General features: G+C 43.0%; 3 protein-coding genes across 3 annotated transcripts; 1 reads left to right on the top strand and 2 right to left on the bottom strand.

Annotated features, from left to right (window-relative positions):
* Positions 1 to 205: 205 nt before the first annotated feature.
* On the top strand, positions 206 to 1,830 carry LOC6551000 (probable alpha-aspartyl dipeptidase). Its single transcript, XM_001978280.3, has 3 exons — positions 206 to 559; positions 850 to 1,410; positions 1,540 to 1,830. Exons 1-3 carry the CDS (start codon positions 459 to 461, stop codon positions 1,598 to 1,600), a joined length of 723 nt encoding a protein of 240 aa, XP_001978316.1. The 5' UTR covers positions 206 to 458; the 3' UTR covers positions 1,601 to 1,830.
* Positions 1,824 to 18,060, bottom strand: LOC6550999 (chondroitin sulfate synthase 2). The gene is made up of 6 exons (XM_001978279.3): positions 17,166 to 18,060; positions 6,603 to 7,259; positions 4,343 to 4,498; positions 3,675 to 4,277; positions 3,119 to 3,614; positions 1,824 to 3,058 (listed from the first exon to the last, which is right to left on the bottom strand). Exons 1-6 carry the CDS (start codon positions 17,373 to 17,375, stop codon positions 2,721 to 2,723), a joined length of 2,460 nt encoding a protein of 819 aa, XP_001978315.2. The 5' UTR covers positions 17,376 to 18,060; the 3' UTR covers positions 1,824 to 2,720.
* On the bottom strand, positions 13,011 to 13,852 carry LOC6550998 (ferritin heavy chain). Its single transcript, XM_001978278.3, has 2 exons — positions 13,634 to 13,852; positions 13,011 to 13,581 (listed from the first exon to the last, which is right to left on the bottom strand). The coding sequence occupies exons 1-2, from the start codon at positions 13,766 to 13,768 to the stop codon at positions 13,147 to 13,149; spliced, it is 570 nt and encodes a 189-aa protein (XP_001978314.1). The 5' UTR covers positions 13,769 to 13,852; the 3' UTR covers positions 13,011 to 13,146.
* Positions 18,061 to 18,283: the final 223 nt, after the last annotated feature.

Genomic DNA, 18,283 nt, shown 5'->3' with positions numbered 1-18,283 from the left:
TGTTTTCCCAAAACCAAGTTCACCAGCGAAAATTCAAAAATTGCGGCCGATTCCAGTGCATCGTAAGTGCAACAAGCAGCAAATTGAAATCGTATGCATATGTGTATGTACATGGTATCGATACCTTTCCATCTGGTATCAGGGCTCCATTGACGTGGATACCGTACTCGATTTAAAAGACATTCCGCACTACGTGAGTTCCCTATCGATATCGCAGCACAGAACACCCAGACACTCCGAATTTATGTTTTACGTACCTGTCTATGGGGTGTGGTTTAAATTCAAGGAAGTAAACCCCTTTCAATGCATTTCACCGACGCCCATGTCTCTCCGTCCCCTTGTGAGATAAGCTTGCTCCGATATTTCTGGAACCCATCCCTAGCGGTCCCATAAAACCCTGATAATCTGGTCGACTTAGTGCCCGTCCATCCACTGCCCACGATTAGATTGCTGCAGAAATGGGAGGTGCACGGAACATATTGTTGCTATCCTCGTCGCGTTTGCACGGCCATGGACTGTTGGAGCATGCGCGCGGCCAGCTGGAGGATCTCTTCAAGAGGTAGGTCGCTTCCCGTAGTGTACCAGTGTATATCTGATCTGAACTGAAAGTAAAAACAGTGATAATCCAATCATAATCTTAAAGCACTTTAAATAAATCATGAGAGTTGATATAAAGTAGCATAAAGAATATATCTTTCAGCTACATTATTTTACATTGGAACAAAGAGAAAATGTATATAACAATATTAAATACATATAGTGATAGGAATAAAATGTAAATGTATTCAATATTGATAACGTAAAAGAGAAAATAGATTCCTATATGGTTATGGATCCCTTGTGTTGCAGCTGCAATGTGAAGACCGTGCTCTTTGTGCCCTACGCTCTGCGGGATCACGACAGGTACACCGCCACCATACAGGATGCACTGAAGCCTTGGGGATTCGATGTGGAGGGACTGCACACGAAGCCGGATCGCGAGAAGGCGCTGAGGGAAGCACAGGCCGTCTTTGTGGGCGGCGGCAACACCTTCGTGCTGCTGCGCTCCCTCTACGAGATGAAGCTGCTGGATCCGATCAGGGAACTGGTGCTTCAGCAGGGATTGCCCTATGTGGGCAGCAGTGCGGGCACGAACGTGGCAACCCGCTCCATCCACACCACCAACGACATGCCGGTGGCCTATCCGCCGAGCTTTGAGGCCCTCGCCCTGGTCCCCTTCAACATCAATCCCCACTATCTGGATCCGGAGGTGGGCAGTCGGCACAAGGGCGAGACGCGTGACGAGCGGCTGGAGGAGTTCGTGGCGTACCATGGACTGCCCGTACTGGGTCTGCGCGAGGGCACCAGCGTTCGGGTTCAGGGCGGCAAAGCCACCCTCCTGGGCGATCGCAATGCCAAGCTATTCAAGGTGTAAGTACCCTTCCACTCTGTCCACTGGGGTTTTGTTCGGTTTAACGAGCTTAACAGTAAGGTTTGCTGCATTTAAATAACTTTAAAAATGCTTAATATAAATGCGATTTATTTGCTTTTATTTTTCAGTAACGGTGGCACCGAGGAGCTAGCACCCCAAGCGGATCTCAGCTTTCTGCTGCAGAACTAGGTTGAAAGTCGAGCAAAAGGAGTGAATTAAGGAAAACATTGCAGTTTATTGTACATATGCACATTTATAATTTGTTTTATTCTGCAATAACAACAATTCCTATACGTAAACAGTACATACACAGTAGTTGTACACTGTGACTAAATGTAAAAAAGTTTTGACGTGTACTATGCCTAAGAAATTTTGTAATAAATTAATCGGATTTCCCCTCGTAATCGTAATGATAAGAATTTGACTGGCAGACTTCTTATTCGATGCTAAGCCAGATGTGCTTGCAAATGGTCATATGAATAACATGGAGAAACTAACAATGTAAATTGGCAAGCACTTAACAATATATTTTATTTACAATGGGTTTTTTGTTGCCACAAAAACCCTGATAATTAGCAATACTTTTCGATTGTTATTTTGAAGGCAATTTTCCGACAGAATTATGGTTTATACTTTCACTTAGCCGATATTAAGACCTAATATTTAACTTTTTAAATAGGAATATAGTCAAAGTAAGCACTCCCCCAGTTGGACCAGTTTTTCTATAGTAACTCCTTTTTGGCACACCGTTTTTGAGAGAGCCCATTTACAGGGATTGTAACACTTTGAGGCAAGGCGGCATCTGGTTATTTTCGTACAGCCCATCGTTCGTTTCACTTAGATCGTAGTAGTATAACACTTAGCTTAACTAGTCGTTTAAATAGGAGTCAACTTAACTACTAGGAATCTTACTTACGTAACTTACTAGGAATCGTTAATAGAGATATGTGGCGTATGCTAAGTATTTACATGCGAAAATCGAATGTCTGTTGAATGGCTCGAACAAGTGTCCTACATTTGTCCTACGAGTTTTGGAGGCTAACACTACGTTATGGTAACTACTAACTAACTAATTGCTGTCTACCATTTTGAGCATTGAAAGTTTCACTTTAAAGCAAGCAACAACGGGAATCGCCCAGGTCTAAACACTAAGTTCGGATTGAGATAGGTCCGATGTAGGTCTTATACTTGGGTCCCGGTCCCGGTCCCAGCTCAATCACACGGTCATGTACATATGGAAATATCTTAAGAAGGAACTGATGATATAACAGGCAGGAGCAGGAGCTGGATAGGAGCCTTCGGATCCCTACTATTTGTGTAGAATACTTTTGTCCTCGTAGCGAATTATGGCGTCGCCGATCTGCTTGCGCGACGCCAAGTGGATGCACTGCTCCCGACCGCAGCTATCCGGCACGCTCTGCGGCAGCGTTCCTCCGCGAGCCAAGTGGTTCCGCACATTCTGGCCGAAGCGCAAGTTCGGCTCCACTCCGCGCAGTATATGCACCGAGTGCTGTGCCGCCACGAACATATCGAGGATACTCTCCACGCCCGGAGGTCGCGTCTCCTCGCCGGGCTGCAGCATCAACTGGTCGATGTCCAGGTCGCTGCGTATGATCGGCAGTCCTTGCGGATGCAACAGCTTGCGAGCTGAAGCGGAATAGCCAGTAAGTAAACGTTCAGTTAACTGGAAGAGCTCACTTCACTCACCCTGGACATAATCCCGGCTGTAGAAGGCGATCACGTCGTGGTTGTGGCGATCGAAGTAGCCGCTGCTCTGACTCACGTCGCAGGTGTCGCACTCCCGGCAGAACTGCGCCCAGCGGCACGGGTACATTTGGAAGCCGATGGGGGCGTACACCTGGAAGCCCTGTATCGTGTTCATGCGCACGCGGTTCAGAAAGTCCGCCTTGAAGATCATGCCCGGTGTGGCCAGGAGCACGAGGGACTCGAGGCCCAGCTTGGGCAGTGCCAGGTCCGCAACCACCAGGCTGAGCAGCTGGCGTGGTCCATACATGGAGGCGTGCAGCAGCCAGCCCTGCGGATCCACCGGGTCGCTCAGCTGCTCCGGCAGCCGGATGGACACCCAGGCGATCCGGGAGCCATCCGTCTTGTACTTTGAGGACAAGTCCAGGGCCAGCGTCTTCAATGCCTTGAAGGGATCCTCGTCGCCCTTGCTGGGCGAGTCCAGTCGGTACATGAAGATCTACGAGGTGGAAGAGGTTACAGTAATCTGCTTTTGAATTGGATAGTGTTTTGAGCTCACCAGCAGCAGGAAGGTGTTGTCCTGGTTTTGCATGCATATTCTTTCGTACTGCTCCACAAACAGCAGAGCATCCGGCACCTGGTGCTCAAAGGCGGGCACCAAAATGGCAATCCTCGTGCTCTCCGTGACGTAGGGCGAGGGAACCACCTCCACGCGACCCAGAGGCTTCACCACCTCGAAGCTCTTGACCACGAGCCGGCGACTGCGACCCGAGCCCTCCTGCAGATTCAGATGCAGCTGGTAGTCCATGCCACGTGTGGCATCGAACTTCCGATAGGCACTGTGCAGGCTGTGGTAACTCAGGCGCGGATGCTTGAGGGCGGCATACTGTAGTGCTATCTCCAGCACCTTGGCAAAGTCCTGAGCCTCGATCCGCGTCAGCGGCGCCAGCGCGTGCTCCGCATTGCCGTTGGGCAAGAAGCTGTGCGTCCCATTGAGCAGCTGCCACGTGAGGATGTCGTGGCGCGTCTCCGGCGCACTGGGTGGCGGCATTCCCAGCGGCCAGCGGATCTCCAGAATTTTGTTTGAAATGCTCCCATTGGCAATCCGGTACGACTTCTGCTCCAGAGCATAGCCCCGCTCCTGCACCTTCTCCAGGTGGTGCTGCAAGCAACAGGGGTAATATTAGCAATCATTGATTTGCTACTGGCTTCTGCTGGTCGGCTTACCTTGGAGTAGTAGGCATGCAGTCGGTAAAAGTCCTCCGGCGTCTGGACGGGATACACGGTGCTGGCGTTGCGGAAGGCCTCCTCCTTGGCCAGTTCGCTGAATTCGCGATGACGGCGGCCCGGCGCATCCAAGGCGTAGCTAAACTGCCGCATGCCCTGCAAGCCAATAAAGATACAGATACATGAGTGAGTTGGACATGGTCAAGGTCAGGTTCAGGGCCAACGCTCGATTCCGTGGAAGGAAAGTCGGGCTGTGGATCCCACGGATGTGGCTGCAGTGCCACATGCTGGCAACAAGCGATCCCTTTTACGATCCATAAAAGTAAAATAAGAGAACGAGCATAATTAAATTAACAATGTCGCGCTAATGGAACAAAGATAGCCCATTCGATTGTGGATTTGCCCACATCTTTGGCACTTCTTTAGTCACTCGGCGCATTTTTACCCATTCGGGCAATTTTTAATTGGCCCGCGCACATTAATCAATTCCCCAGCAAACTGCAGCTTTTGAAGACGCCGTTGAGCAAACTCTTTAGGCCAGTTAATTAAGCGAAACACTCCGGCAAACAATCTTGCATATCTCCGTTTTTGTTTAGACAGCTGCAGTCGAAATAAAAACATGCAGCACGCCTCCCATAATTAAAACAAAATGATTTTAGCAATAGTAAATTGAACTGAAACATCGATTTTATCGTTATTATTTGCTTCATAATTTACTATTGAGCATTGGGAAACTATACTTTAACCTATGAATAACTGCAAATATTTTACAGATGAATAATATTCTTGAAGTTGAAAACAGTTAATATGTTATCAACAATCTGCTGATTCCTTAGAAAGATGACGGAATAAACACTACATTTCAGCTGAAATATACACATCATGGATGGAATTTAGTGTGCCACTATAATCAGCACTACCAAACATTTTTCTGCAGAGACCACACATAGGACATTAATCATTCCATGCTGCCCCACCGCATAAATAAAACGCAATCCAAACAAACCAATCGAAATCAAACGAAAGGAAAACTAACATCTCAACGGAAAGAGTTCCATTTACCCTGTAAATGCTTGGCTGTTTATGCAAAAATAAGCTGCGTGTTCAAATAAACAGAGCTATAATCAGAAATGATAATGAGTAAGACACACCCACCTGCACTTTCGATTAGAGGAAGTACAGTGTTTAGTATCGGAATAGGTATTAATTAAATCGAAAAAATACACACAAATAAATTAGTGACTTTAGTAAATTGTACCTTTTCAGTTCAAGCTTCATTTTCACAACATCAGAATGATTGAATCAACTGATTTCTAATGCCGCACGTACTGCAGGTTCACTCCAATCTATAAGTTTGCATGCGATACAAATAAGTATCTCAAGATGTTCTCAAAGTGGCTCTCAAACTGTCACGACTCAAAAGTTAGCATTCACAGCAGTGCCACGCCCCCCGCGCACACTTGCTCGCCGGCAAAGAAATTCTGTGTTGCTACTTGGAAATTAAATAAACTGTGTTGTCCATCAACTGAGTGATTCTGAAATTAGTTACTCATCTGCTCTTCGCGAACAGAGGCGCACGAAACTTAGATGCTTTGGGGTCAGGTCTGCAGATCATTATAATCAATACCTACACACATGACATACATATATCGATCAAACAAGCTCCTTAGAGAAGAAAGTGATAACAACCCCTTCTCAAAGCATCCAACGTACGCCACTGCGCAAAAAAGTACTTTTGCTCGTTGTTGGTGCTTTGGTCTTATTTTACTCGGCTTTTCAGGGTCAATGTGCAGCAGAGTTGGTTGGGTTTTCGAGCAAAAATGAGCAAGGCTAATTTAGCGGTCAGTAATTATTGTACTAACGTATACTGTTAATTGTAATTGTTTTAGATTTGAGCAAATGTCAAACTGCTTTTTATTGCTCAAACGTGAAAAAATCTATTGGATTCGAGAAAAATTCCGAACCGGTATCTCTGGCACTTTGTATCAATGAACTGATTTTTTTCGGCCAAAGATCAAGATACATTTGTGCGTCTGATTGTCTGCTCGTCCGTTTTTTTCTTGTTTGAATAAATAAAACGGCAAATGGGAAGCGCGCACTGAATTCAACACAAAAAGATTTGATAAAGCATACATGTGTACATATGTAGAAGGGACCCATAAATTGCATGTGTTTCTATTCAATTTTGTAGTGTTTTCTATCTAATGTATAGCATACAAGGGTTTTATTTCCTTATTTCCCTCTGGGATCGGCGACTCACCTGAAAGCTCTCCTGGCATCCGGCCACCCGACTGGCGTACTTGACGCACCGCCCGATGTTGACACTGTGGTCACTGGTGCTGCCGATCCGGACGCAGCGCTCCAGATTGTTGCGCATCTTGCGGATGACGCTGCTGCTGAGCAGGATGCCCGCCTCCAGGGAGCAGTAGTTGCGATCGCTGGCCCCGGGGGCCTGCTCCTCGTTCGCCGGCGGCTCATTCGACTGGCCATCGACGGAGGCACTGCCACCCGGAGGATCGAGACCGATGCGGGCGCCACCCATGTACAGGTCAAAGGTGATGCTCATGTGGTAGAGCAGCTTCACCAGCTTGCGTGCATCCACGTAGACGGTGTCGGGCACCAACAGGAAGTAGTCGTACTCATCCAGATAGTTGTCCGCAATATACTTGATCACGTGGAACGGCCTTCGGCTCTCGCGCGTATCCGTGAATCCCACGATGTTCTTCAACTTGTAGTTGGTCTTCACACTGTCCGCGTAAATGAAGAACTTGATCTTGTTGACCAGGTGGGCGGTGGTGCGGTTGAAGGCGGTCGCAAAGGTGTTGATGTGCTCCTGCGAGGTCATCACCCCGATGAAGAGCTTCTCGCGGATCCCCAGCTCTGAGGAGTAGTAGCGCGGCCGAATCACATTTTTCACCTGCCGAAAGGGAAAACATTGGAGTAATTAGTAAAATGCCTAAAGCAAAATTCAAATGTTATTAAATATATTTCTTATATTCAATTTATTTCGGAATATCTGCAGTACATTTATTTATATTTTGAGTATGATTTTCATTGGTAATCATTAAGAGTTCTATGAGTTCTCAAACCCCTCCATTCCCGGGAATCGTGAACCACATCTCTGCCCTGATCTTGAAAGCATATCCAATGATTTGGGTTGAATAAATGCCTGATATCTAAGTAGATCGATCTGTTGGTAGGGGAATACTTCTTCTAGAATTACCGAGCATTTTACGTGCCTCTGCTTGAAAAGCTGATTTATTTTTAAAGCGTACCGGATTCCAGTGAAAAAAGAGACTTCATTTTCAAACCATAACATGGAAGGTAAAGCAAGCAGACAATTCCGAGCAATATCCCAAAACCGTATTGTTACTTGTGGCTTGAAGTTCACCCACCAATTCCGATTAGGACGCAAACTGGCCAGTAATACGAGTATGAGTAGTACTATCTCCTGATATTCACCTGCCTATTTTTAGCTGCTGACATGCACTCAACCATACAAAGTGCGTTAAGGGCCTTATATCTGCCCAATTACATCTATGCCTTCACGCTTAAGTACTCAGAACGACTAACTCGTAAACCGACTCTTCTCAAGTGGTTCCATTTCTCTTTGACCACTTGAGGGCACATTTTAATTCGAACTTTTACGATTAGATGACTGTTCAAAGTTTGGCAGCACAATGACGAGGAATTCCCCCTCGAGAAGCTATTTTATCCACTATCTTGTGGTTATGACTGAGCTACAAAAATATACCGATTGCGTTTCCCAGAATGCCTAGATACAATGATAATAATGTCAGGTCATGGATTTAATACCATGTGATTCCAGAACTTGACAACTGGATTCTCTGGGGACGTCGGAAGAATATTTATTATTATTTGCAATGCCTTAGAAGCCACATGTGACTTGTCGTTAGTTAACGCTATTAAGCTTCCTTGGTGTCATTAAATATTTAAATTAAATCATTATTTCCATAAGTTCGTTTCGCATGAAATCTTTTATTTTACTTATATTACTGAAACCACTTGTAAGTATACACTTTTATTGATTTTCAAAGTATTCGCTTCCATAAAACTGCTAACTTAAATTATAGCACCAAATCTTTTAATGGTTTTTGCCTTTTGTTTGGAATTTAATGGAATTTTAATATTGCCAGAATTTCGTGGAACACACTTTTGTGCCGCACTGTGCAAAGTATTTTTATATTTTTTTTGAAACAGACACAAATTTGTTAACACACTTTTCTTGCCGTTTAAGTGGGCGTTTAACTGCCCTTGGAAATTTGCATGTCTGCCAAGCCCGACTGGGTAATTTACGTACTGGCCATCTTAACCCGCTGTTGACCCAAAGAGATGCGTGCAAGGTGGTCACTCCTCCCGGTTCTCCCAACCCCCAGGCCAGTGACTCCACCTTGATTTCCAACTGAGCTCGTCGAATAAACAATTGCCAGTTGCGCAAGCACTTCGAACCAACTCGCCGTGTTATTTTGGCTTTTTATTTATTTATTTTTTGTCCAGGTAAATGTTGACGGTGCGCTGGTGCAGTTTACAGGAATAATGGCTAATTAAAAATCATTCTTAATAGATTTTTAATAACGGCAAACAAGCTGGTTTCTGCGTGTTTATATGGCATCGTAAAGTGGCCCAAGTGGCCAGGGTCAGTTTCGATAAGAATAACTTCATGTTTCGAGGGCAGCCTCAGGATTTCTCATATTTAACTTATGATTTTACGCAATCCGCTTGTTTTGGAATCTTAAAAGATCTGGAAATGGAACTTTGGATGGACGCGGTTGGGAGTTGCTAGCTCGATGAGCAAATACGCTTGTCTGCGGTGGCAATTAGCAGTGATCACCTTAGTTATATTGGCAGAGAACAAAATTGAACCGCCAATACAATCAATACTGGTTCTTTATCATTGAAGCGGAGTACACATAGTGAGAAGCATAACTATTATAGCGAGTACTTTGCTTTCTAACACTTCAATGTGCGACTTTTCTTTGCCAAGATTTTTCTCAGTGCCGAACCAATCAAAGTCGCGTAAAGCGATCGAGAAACCCATTTCTATTCCGATTTAATTGACTTGCAGGCGGTGCAGTGGCGAGTATCTCGAATAGAATAGTTTCGTATGCAATCGCTGCAATCGCTGGCCACTTAATGGGTCCATGTGGCGCTTTAATTACCGCGCTGGGGTTACAGCTTGATCCCCCGATCCACAGTGGATCGGTTCAAGATCTGACCTTGCGCCAATCCCACAGATACGCCCGATGAAAAAATGTGCAGGGGAGGGGATTGGCCGCACACGCACATTTGCCAATCATCGAATGTGTAAATATCGCCGAAAGATAAACCACGGGTAAAAATAACAGCCAAAAAAAACACCACATCCATTGCGGCTAAGATCGCTCTCGAGATCTGTGCCTGTTCGCTGGGATATTTTGTAGCGCTTTTGGGTAAATAAAAATGCTTTCCAAATATGAATGGTGCGCGGAAAATTCAATGAATACACTTTTTTCGAGAAATCCACAGCAAGACAGTGGGCCCTTTTCTTTTATTTGGCTATTTTGTCAAGAAAGCGATTTCAAAATGTGTTGGTTAAATCGAAATTGAAATCAACAATTTGATTGTATAATACTAAATATCCTAAGTCAGCGTGGAAATAAGAGAAGTTCTTCATTACAATCAATCATTCCCTGTGTCCAGAGAGCTTTTTATTTATGGCATTCATTATCATATTATCATATAGAAATGATTAAATTGAGAGTACTAATTTCTTGCTCCACCACTGTAGCTGCCATTTGAAAAACTTTGTCGGTTTTTGGCAATTAGGTAACAAGGCCATGCCTGGCATAAATGTGATTCACTAAAAGGTTTGTTCACCTGCACAACGAGTTCGCATCTAAGATCCAAATTCCCCACATCCACCTATACATGAAACACACATTTTCGCTCGAAATCGTTTATAAATTCTCCCGCCAGTGGATAAATTTCCGCCGCCGATCGAGAAAATCTTGTGCGGCACGTGGCCCACGCAGTTTTCTATGGCACAAAGTTGAGTTATCAACAGCCTTGTGACGTAACATGATGACAACGGAAGTGGGCACAACTTATTGACGACCAGAACGAGCGCGAAGTGAGCCAACTGGCTAACCTCCTTATCGAGTGGACTCTCTTATCAGTAGATATGGCTAAGACGACGTCACCATGCCTCCACTGGAATGGTAACAAAAGCCAAAGCCAAAGCCATAGCCATTTACAATTTCAATTTCAATTTTCATTCCACAAAATTTAATTAAACACGCACACAGATAGGGCATTTTTTGTTTGTTTACTCGGTGGCAAGCCGCAAACGCAACACTTTCGTCAGATAAATAGGAAATAGCGCCATGACAATCTATGCTAGAAGCCCCAACTTGGATACATAGACGTGATAAATACGAGCAACAGGTGATTTGATTAAATAGGGGCATATTAATATTGTTATTTATTTGAAATGTGGCGAAGGTCCACAGTATGTATGCCTTTGTTTTAAGAAACGAGCTGTATATAATAGCATAATAATTAATGATCCAATGCAATCTTGCTATGTTTGCTTTCAATATAGTAAATCACATTATTTACGGGCAGTGTCGCTTAGCTGTGAATCAAATATATGGCTTCCTCTTAAGTTATTTATTATTACAACCCCACAGCGGGGAAAAAATCACTCAATGCCCATCGAAGCCGTGAATTTGAGCATTTGGGAAATTGAACCAATTATATCACAGGCATTTTGAGAACTGTGCACAATTGACAAGAATTGGCCTCGCTTTCGGCTCGATGAATCAGTTAGGAGGCCAAACTTGAACTTAGGACGCGATAAATGTTTACAGCGATTATAATGGCCCTCGTCGTCGTCGGCTTTGGGTGTAATAAATCTAAAGATAGCCCAATGGGTGTATTATTTTATATGGCCGACTACTTAAGGTGTGTTTGCTTTTTAGGCGAAGTGCGAATGGCTTACATCTGGAGCGAGTAAGTCACTTAATACACGTAAATGTTGATTCAAAAACTTAAAACAAACACTAGTTTTTATATTTATCAGCCGAGCTTATTGAGTTTATTTTAAGAAGACTCGATTCATTAACTCTGCCATTCAGTTTAAGTGATCAATTAGCTGTTGTGTTGCCGGTACTATTAAAATTATTCAATTACTACACTACGCTATTTAATTGCAGGCTAATTATTTTACGATTTTATTTTATTAAATGGTTACAAACGGGTTTAATACGCAATGCTGCTCTACTTACTTTCGCAAGTCGAGATCATTTTAACCATTCATCTTTTAGAAACAATTATTTTGGGCTTACAAATTCTACGCACGATTGACCTTTAAGCGCATTTATCCGCATTTAAAATCAATTATTCAAATGAACGGATCAGCTGTTGGTTACCCCTCCGTAATTGTTTCAATTATAAAGTATATATCGAATCGCAAGTGGATTTTAATTACACGTTCGCAGTTTTACAGCTCAAATGGGCGGCTAAGGGCATCGATAAGTCGAGTACTGTCCAATTGCATTACCCCTACTCGAATTGATGAGATTTAGATCCTAAGAAGTCGAAATAATAAGGGTGTAACTTGAGATTCACTTCAAACTCAAACGATTCGTGATGTGAGACTTTGAGATACAATCCAAACTAGGGCTTATATTGACGGATCTAGAGTCGACACCTTTGCAGCGCCACAAGTAAATATTTGTGGTGCCCCAGAGACATATGTATGGCATACGGATCAGGTACATACTACATATATAGCATATGGCAGCTGGCAATCTCGGCTCTCCAGGCTTTTCACATTTCCAGCAGCGCCGTGCAGCTGCAAATTGTATTGGATTGGACAGAAATCTTAATTGGGACAAGTACGCCGTCGACCAGACACCGAGTTTTTCTAACGCCCGCGGGGGAGGAATACGACTACAGATCGTCTGGTCTAGTCCGCAGCTTATGGCAATTTATTGGGGCCGCATCTGTATGGCACTGCATGTACAGTCTGCCTCCGAATAAATGCCTCGAGCCTCAGACTTTAGACCGGAAATGCGACGCGCTTTTCAATTAAGCCCGCCAAGATGTTACCATTCAGCATTCACTTCTGAATGATCCGTACGATCTGGGTGAGTTCGCTGGCAAAAGTGGGAATGCCCACAAACTCCAAAACAGATGGTAATTGTACTGCTTCCGCATGAAACATTTCGTTCTAGGCAACTAATGAAATATTTGCTACAGCCTTTGAAAGTAACTACCATTGCCGTGTATCGCCGATTTCCACGATCTCAATCTATATAGATAACCTACTAATAATACGTCAGAACGCTTATCATATAGTCAGTCAAGTGTCTTAATATATAATGGGTGGAACAGAGGCAATTGAATGTCAGCCTACTTTTAATTTGTATCTTCTTTGATTCAAGACTATCGTATTGTTACATTTAATGGAAAAAATGGAGTCATTTGATTACAACGGATTGAATTGATCAGCTAGAGCGTTATCAGATGGGTTTAGCTGTTGATTTCGTAAAGCTTTGTTTCTGGATTCAGTTTCGGTTTCGATTTCGATTTCAATTAGAAACTTGCGCCACTTTGGAGCCGATAAGGCGGTATATATATTATACACTTAGTTTTATGCCTGCCCACTGATAGGTGTCAGCAAGAAAGCCAACCCATTGATCGGCCAAAAAATTAATCTTTTGGGTTTCAACGAATCTTTACTCAACACACATGGGGCAGCAGAATATAAAACCGAATTCTTCATCAGAAGGCGGTCCACTTTATGGGATTCGATTCGCAGGATGCATGCCCGTACCCATATACTTGTCGAACAGGTACTCGCCCACATCGTTTTGGGCCCTCTCCAATTGGCTGATATAGTCGGCCAGGATCTTCTGGCCATCCACCTGCTCCTGCAGAAAGTTGGCCTCTATGAAATCGCAGAGATTCGGATCCGATTCCTTGCCAGCCAGGGCGTGCAAATCGAGCAGATGCTGATTGACCTCCAGTTCCATTTTCAGGGCGTGCTTCAGTGCAGCCAAGCTGCTGGGGAAGCAGGGCAGTGGCTCCGGTACACTGCTCAAAACGATGAGACCACCCCGCTTGTTCATGTACGTCATGATCTTCTCCGCGTGCTCCCGCTCCTCGGCGCTCGCCTTCAGGAAGAATCCGTGCAATCCGGGTGAGCTGATATCCGAGCGATCGAAATGGTAGGCCTACGTGGATTGGACGTAGTACACTTATGCCCTATGGAACAGGATACCTTACCATGGCCAAGTACTGGTGGCATGCCTTCAACTCCATGTTAATCTGCTCGTTTAGCTTCTTCTCGCAACTTTTGGCGAAGTTCTGACGCACCAGCATGCCCATGTGGCGCCGAATGTTGCGGAAGCACCACGCCATGTCTTTTACTTTTTTTTTTAATTTTGTGGTTTTTTTTTTCTTTTTTTGAAAATTTGGAAACCTATACAATTTGAATTGAACGTCAAAACACAAACAGCATGTCTAAATGCCAACTGGGTCGTTTCGGACAGGCGTCGATTGATCGGAGACGATCCATCCAAGTCCGTCCATTGTTCTCAATTCAAATATCCAAATATCCAGATCTCCAGATCTCCACCTCGATCTCCATCGCGATCTGGAGGTGGTGATCCGCTGATCGGAGGGCCAAAGAACGGCAGGTTGGAGTTCAAAGTGCTGCCGGCTCTGATTTCACTTAACTTCCACTCAGAAATAGTGTGTACACAATCTCACTCGGTTCGTTCGCATCTGTGTACATACGTATACCTTGTGGATACAGATACATATACACATATAGTTAAATATCTGTGTCCAGATGTGTTTGCTTTAACTTCGACAAGTACACACGAACACGGACACACTAAGTAAACGCAGTTATTGTCTTTTATTAAGTGAATGGAAGACGACTTTTTTCCGAGTTTTGTATAATCTTGTTATACCCTTTCTCGCAGGGAATTAAACCATTTGTTTTCAACAAATTACGGAATGCAGGTAAAAACCAGAAATTTAATTAGTAAAAGATAAAAAACATAACTTCATACTTTGCATTGAGAATATATAGCTTTCTGAGTTTAGTTCAACGCCCTCTAGAGTTTAAGGGTATTGACAATTTAAAGATCCCCAAGCCAGAGATTCCAGACATTTCCTATGAGCATCCAGGTGGCCAAAACTACCCGCACTTTACTACAAACATCCACTCATTACGCACATTAAATGACCAACAAAGAAATGGTGACTCTTCAGCCATGTGCGCCCCATAAAAAGACAATAATAAAGATACAAGTGGTCATTTTCACCGACATACAGGAAAACGAACCGAAAAAAACACATAGGAGTTATGCAAATCATCGTTGAGCTGCACAAAAGCTACCTAAAAATAGCAAACAATTTTTGTTTGGACTTGAGTGGTTTCTAGGATAATGAAACAATTTTTCCCTATAATTGTAATTAAGTAAATTATGTACACCTATTAAGTGGATGATGACATATGATCTTGTATGTTAATAAAGGCAATTAACAATTTAAGTTAATTATAAAACAGGTTGAGTCACAATAAAAATTAAAACTCTTCTTATTCAATACTGAGCTTTAAAAGTAGATATATGAAATCCAAATGTAAAAGGTTTCGGCTGCAGAAAATTTCTAAAATATGTTACTGTTTGGCATTAAAGTTGTCTAACTTTCAAGAAAACTCAGTTAAATATTAAATTCCACTCCCGTAATGCCATCAAATTTTAAATTTGGACAAGTATGACAGCTTCAGCGACACTTTTACATCACCTCCAAAATAATGGCAACAATCCAGTTTGCAGCGTCATAAAAACGTGCAACAAATTATTAACATTTTATTAAGCTGCGGCGTCACAAAAAAATTATATACACTCGACGTGTTAAATAAAACTCAAACGTCAGCAGAGTAAAAAAAATCCAACATAATTTGCTGAACATGAGGTCGAAAATAGCGTACGGCAAAGAAAATATTTAATCGATTTGAGTTATGGTCGGAATGATGCTCTTGCAATGGGTATCAGACTTGTTCTGAAAATGAACTAAATTAAATGATATATATTGAAGTGTAAGAATAAAATTACATTTTCCAAATCTGTGCCTGAGAATTTGTTCTTGATTTTTGAATAAATATAAACGGCTAAAAGATTTTGTAAGTCTTACAGCGTATTTACCGCTCGACCATTCAAAATATCACGTGTTTCTTTGCGCACATTGTTCAATTCAATAAATTGTGCCTTCGATCGACATCGCGACATAGCAATAATTTACAATACATACGAACGGTGTATCGGTTAACATTCATTTACTTCTGCTGCTGGTCATAATTTCCAATGCGTTTATTTATTTAAATTTTAATTTACAAGCACCCGATCGTCTGGAATTTACAGGCGCAGTGCACTCAAAACTGTGAAATACGATCGCTAATGGGGAAATGAGGGCGGAAAAAAGCTGAGAACTTTCCACAAGCCACTCTAGATGTTCGGCTTTGCGCAAATAATAAATAAAATTCAAAGAGTGTGCGACTCTCTCGAAAGTCGGAATAATTTCAAGCTGATCAAAATCAACGCAAAATCGACACTGCATATTGTTGGCTTCACAGGCATTGTGGAATGGGTCATTGCACCCGGGAAACACTTTAAACAATATGTGAAACAAATGTTCGGTGCTAATTACAGTGGCCGCTCGGAAACTATAACTTGTTGATTAGAGGGTTTCTGGGCAGACTTGGCAGACTTCTATCTAATAATGGGGCACACGTGTGGCCCCAGGAAGTAAAAAGGCTTTCCTGGCATAAGGAAATGTTATGTTACTTTTCATATCTTTTGAATATCCAGAGGTTACATTTTTGAGTATTTCACAGAATGGAAATAAGGGATCTCGAAGCTTCCTTAAGATGGATTTCATGGCTATGGGATCTGTTCTTGTAAACGGCATTGACTTGTATGCAATTTTCTCAATTGTCAAACAGAAGGTGTATCTGTAAGATGTCTTTAGCTTGGATCAATCCTGGTTAAAGAAATTCAGGGTAGGCGAGTGTGGCGTTTCGGCGATAAGCAGGAAGGTCAATAAAGCCTTATCAGCACTGTCCGTTGTTCGATTATATACGATTATATATATATTTTTTTATATATATGAGACATGTGTGGCCAATGCCGTCGACGACTAAACATTTGCATTTCGTCTACTATTTCACAGAAAGCCGAGCAGGCGCCGCAAATCGAAGCGGATTGCGATTTGAGAATCACAATTTCGTGGATTTCGAGTACTTACGCTTTTTACCAAAGTCGGTACAACAATGGATCCATTAATAACTTCAGTCTAATAAGCATGCATGGCACTGGAAGCCCCTGATGTGTTTTGCAAATATTCACATACCGATTATCAAAAACGTGATTAATGAAACTAAAATTTGCTTGTATTATGGTTTTCGGAAAGACTACGATTTAGGGTAAAATTAAAAATTGTCCCAATATAAAATATATTATTAGCTGTATTCTCATGCGGAATTGTTAGTGGCTATTATGCAGAGTATTTTACCGAAAATAAAGCGCGATGTCGGATAAATTTCTTCATCTGCAAATCAACAAAGTTGTGGAAATTTTTTAATGAATAAGCGTCTATATCGAGTTGTAGTATTATATATACTATATTATTTAATATTCAGCGACTGCATCAAATGATGTTATTTAAAAATAAATACAAAGAAAACAATTAAGGAAAGTCAAACTTCCCAAACTGCTTTTCAGACGACTGGGAACAGTGGACTTACCGGCTTCTTGGCCGCCAGCGGCTTGTTGATCAGGTTCAAGTGGGGCTCGAACTCCTGGCCGAACCGCTCGATCAGCAGATTCTCGGCGGCCTCCTCGGGACACTCCTCCTCCCAGATGTCCTGCGGAATGTGCCAGCTGAGCAGGAGGCCCAGGAGCAGGCCGATGACGAAGTAGTGATTGCGATTTAAGGCTGTGACCGGTCTCCGCATGTTTTCCTTGCACCTTCCGTTTCCGTTCCCACTTGAACTTGACCGCCGGCTGTTCCCGATTCTGATTCCTGTCCCCGTTCCCGTTCCCGTCTTCGCCGCGTGCGAGTGAGATGGCCAATGGCGGGGATGTGCGTGCGAGTGTGAGAGTGCGCGTGCGAGTGGGAGTGCGTGAGAGAGAGCGAGAGAGCAAGGGAAACAGGAGTCGGAGTTTTGACCAATTTGTCATTTGCACATCTTCGCCCACTTGTTGCTGTTGCTTTCGCCTCTCTCACTCTTCGTTCGTTCTTCTCCTTTCGATCGCCTTTCTCCCCAGCCTGTTTTATTTTATTATTTTACTTTTTTTTTGGTTTCTTTTTTGTTGTTTTATTTTTGGCACTTTTCGCCGCTCTCTTTTTTCGGCACGCACTTCACACACACTCTTTGCGCCTTCTTCACTTCTTTCATTTTCGATACATTTTCACACACTAAAAAAAAGCGCGCGCCTTCATTACAATCGCTTCTTCTCTTCTATTTACACCAATTTGCGGCAAGATGCGGCGACCAGGGTGGCGGAAAAAAAATTAAAAAAATTCGAGCGGTTAAATTCGGCCCGGTTTTCCGCTGCACGCAAAGTAAAAAAGTAAACAACTGAAGTGACCGCCAGTGGTGGTTGTTCATCGATTGGCAGGGCCCTCGAACATCGATTGCAGTCATCGATTCTTAATATCGATCTTCGATAGCCATAGTGGTTTACACTGCGAGGTTTTCACGATGACATCTACCAATTCAATATTAAGCTAAAATATAATAAATAAATAGTATCTAGTTATTACAAGATAAACAATGAAAACGATATTACTTTTGCATATAAAATAACATTCCTGATGTCTTACTCATTTGTTTTGTATTTAGTTCACACTATTAATTCT

Source organism: Drosophila erecta, unplaced genomic scaffold, assembly GCF_003286155.1.
Source record: "Drosophila erecta strain 14021-0224.00,06,07 unplaced genomic scaffold, DereRS2 tig00000126-arrow-pilon, whole genome shotgun sequence".
Taxonomy (NCBI): domain Eukaryota; kingdom Metazoa; phylum Arthropoda; class Insecta; order Diptera; family Drosophilidae; genus Drosophila; species Drosophila erecta.
This window is presented reverse-complemented; position numbering and strand designations above follow the sequence as displayed.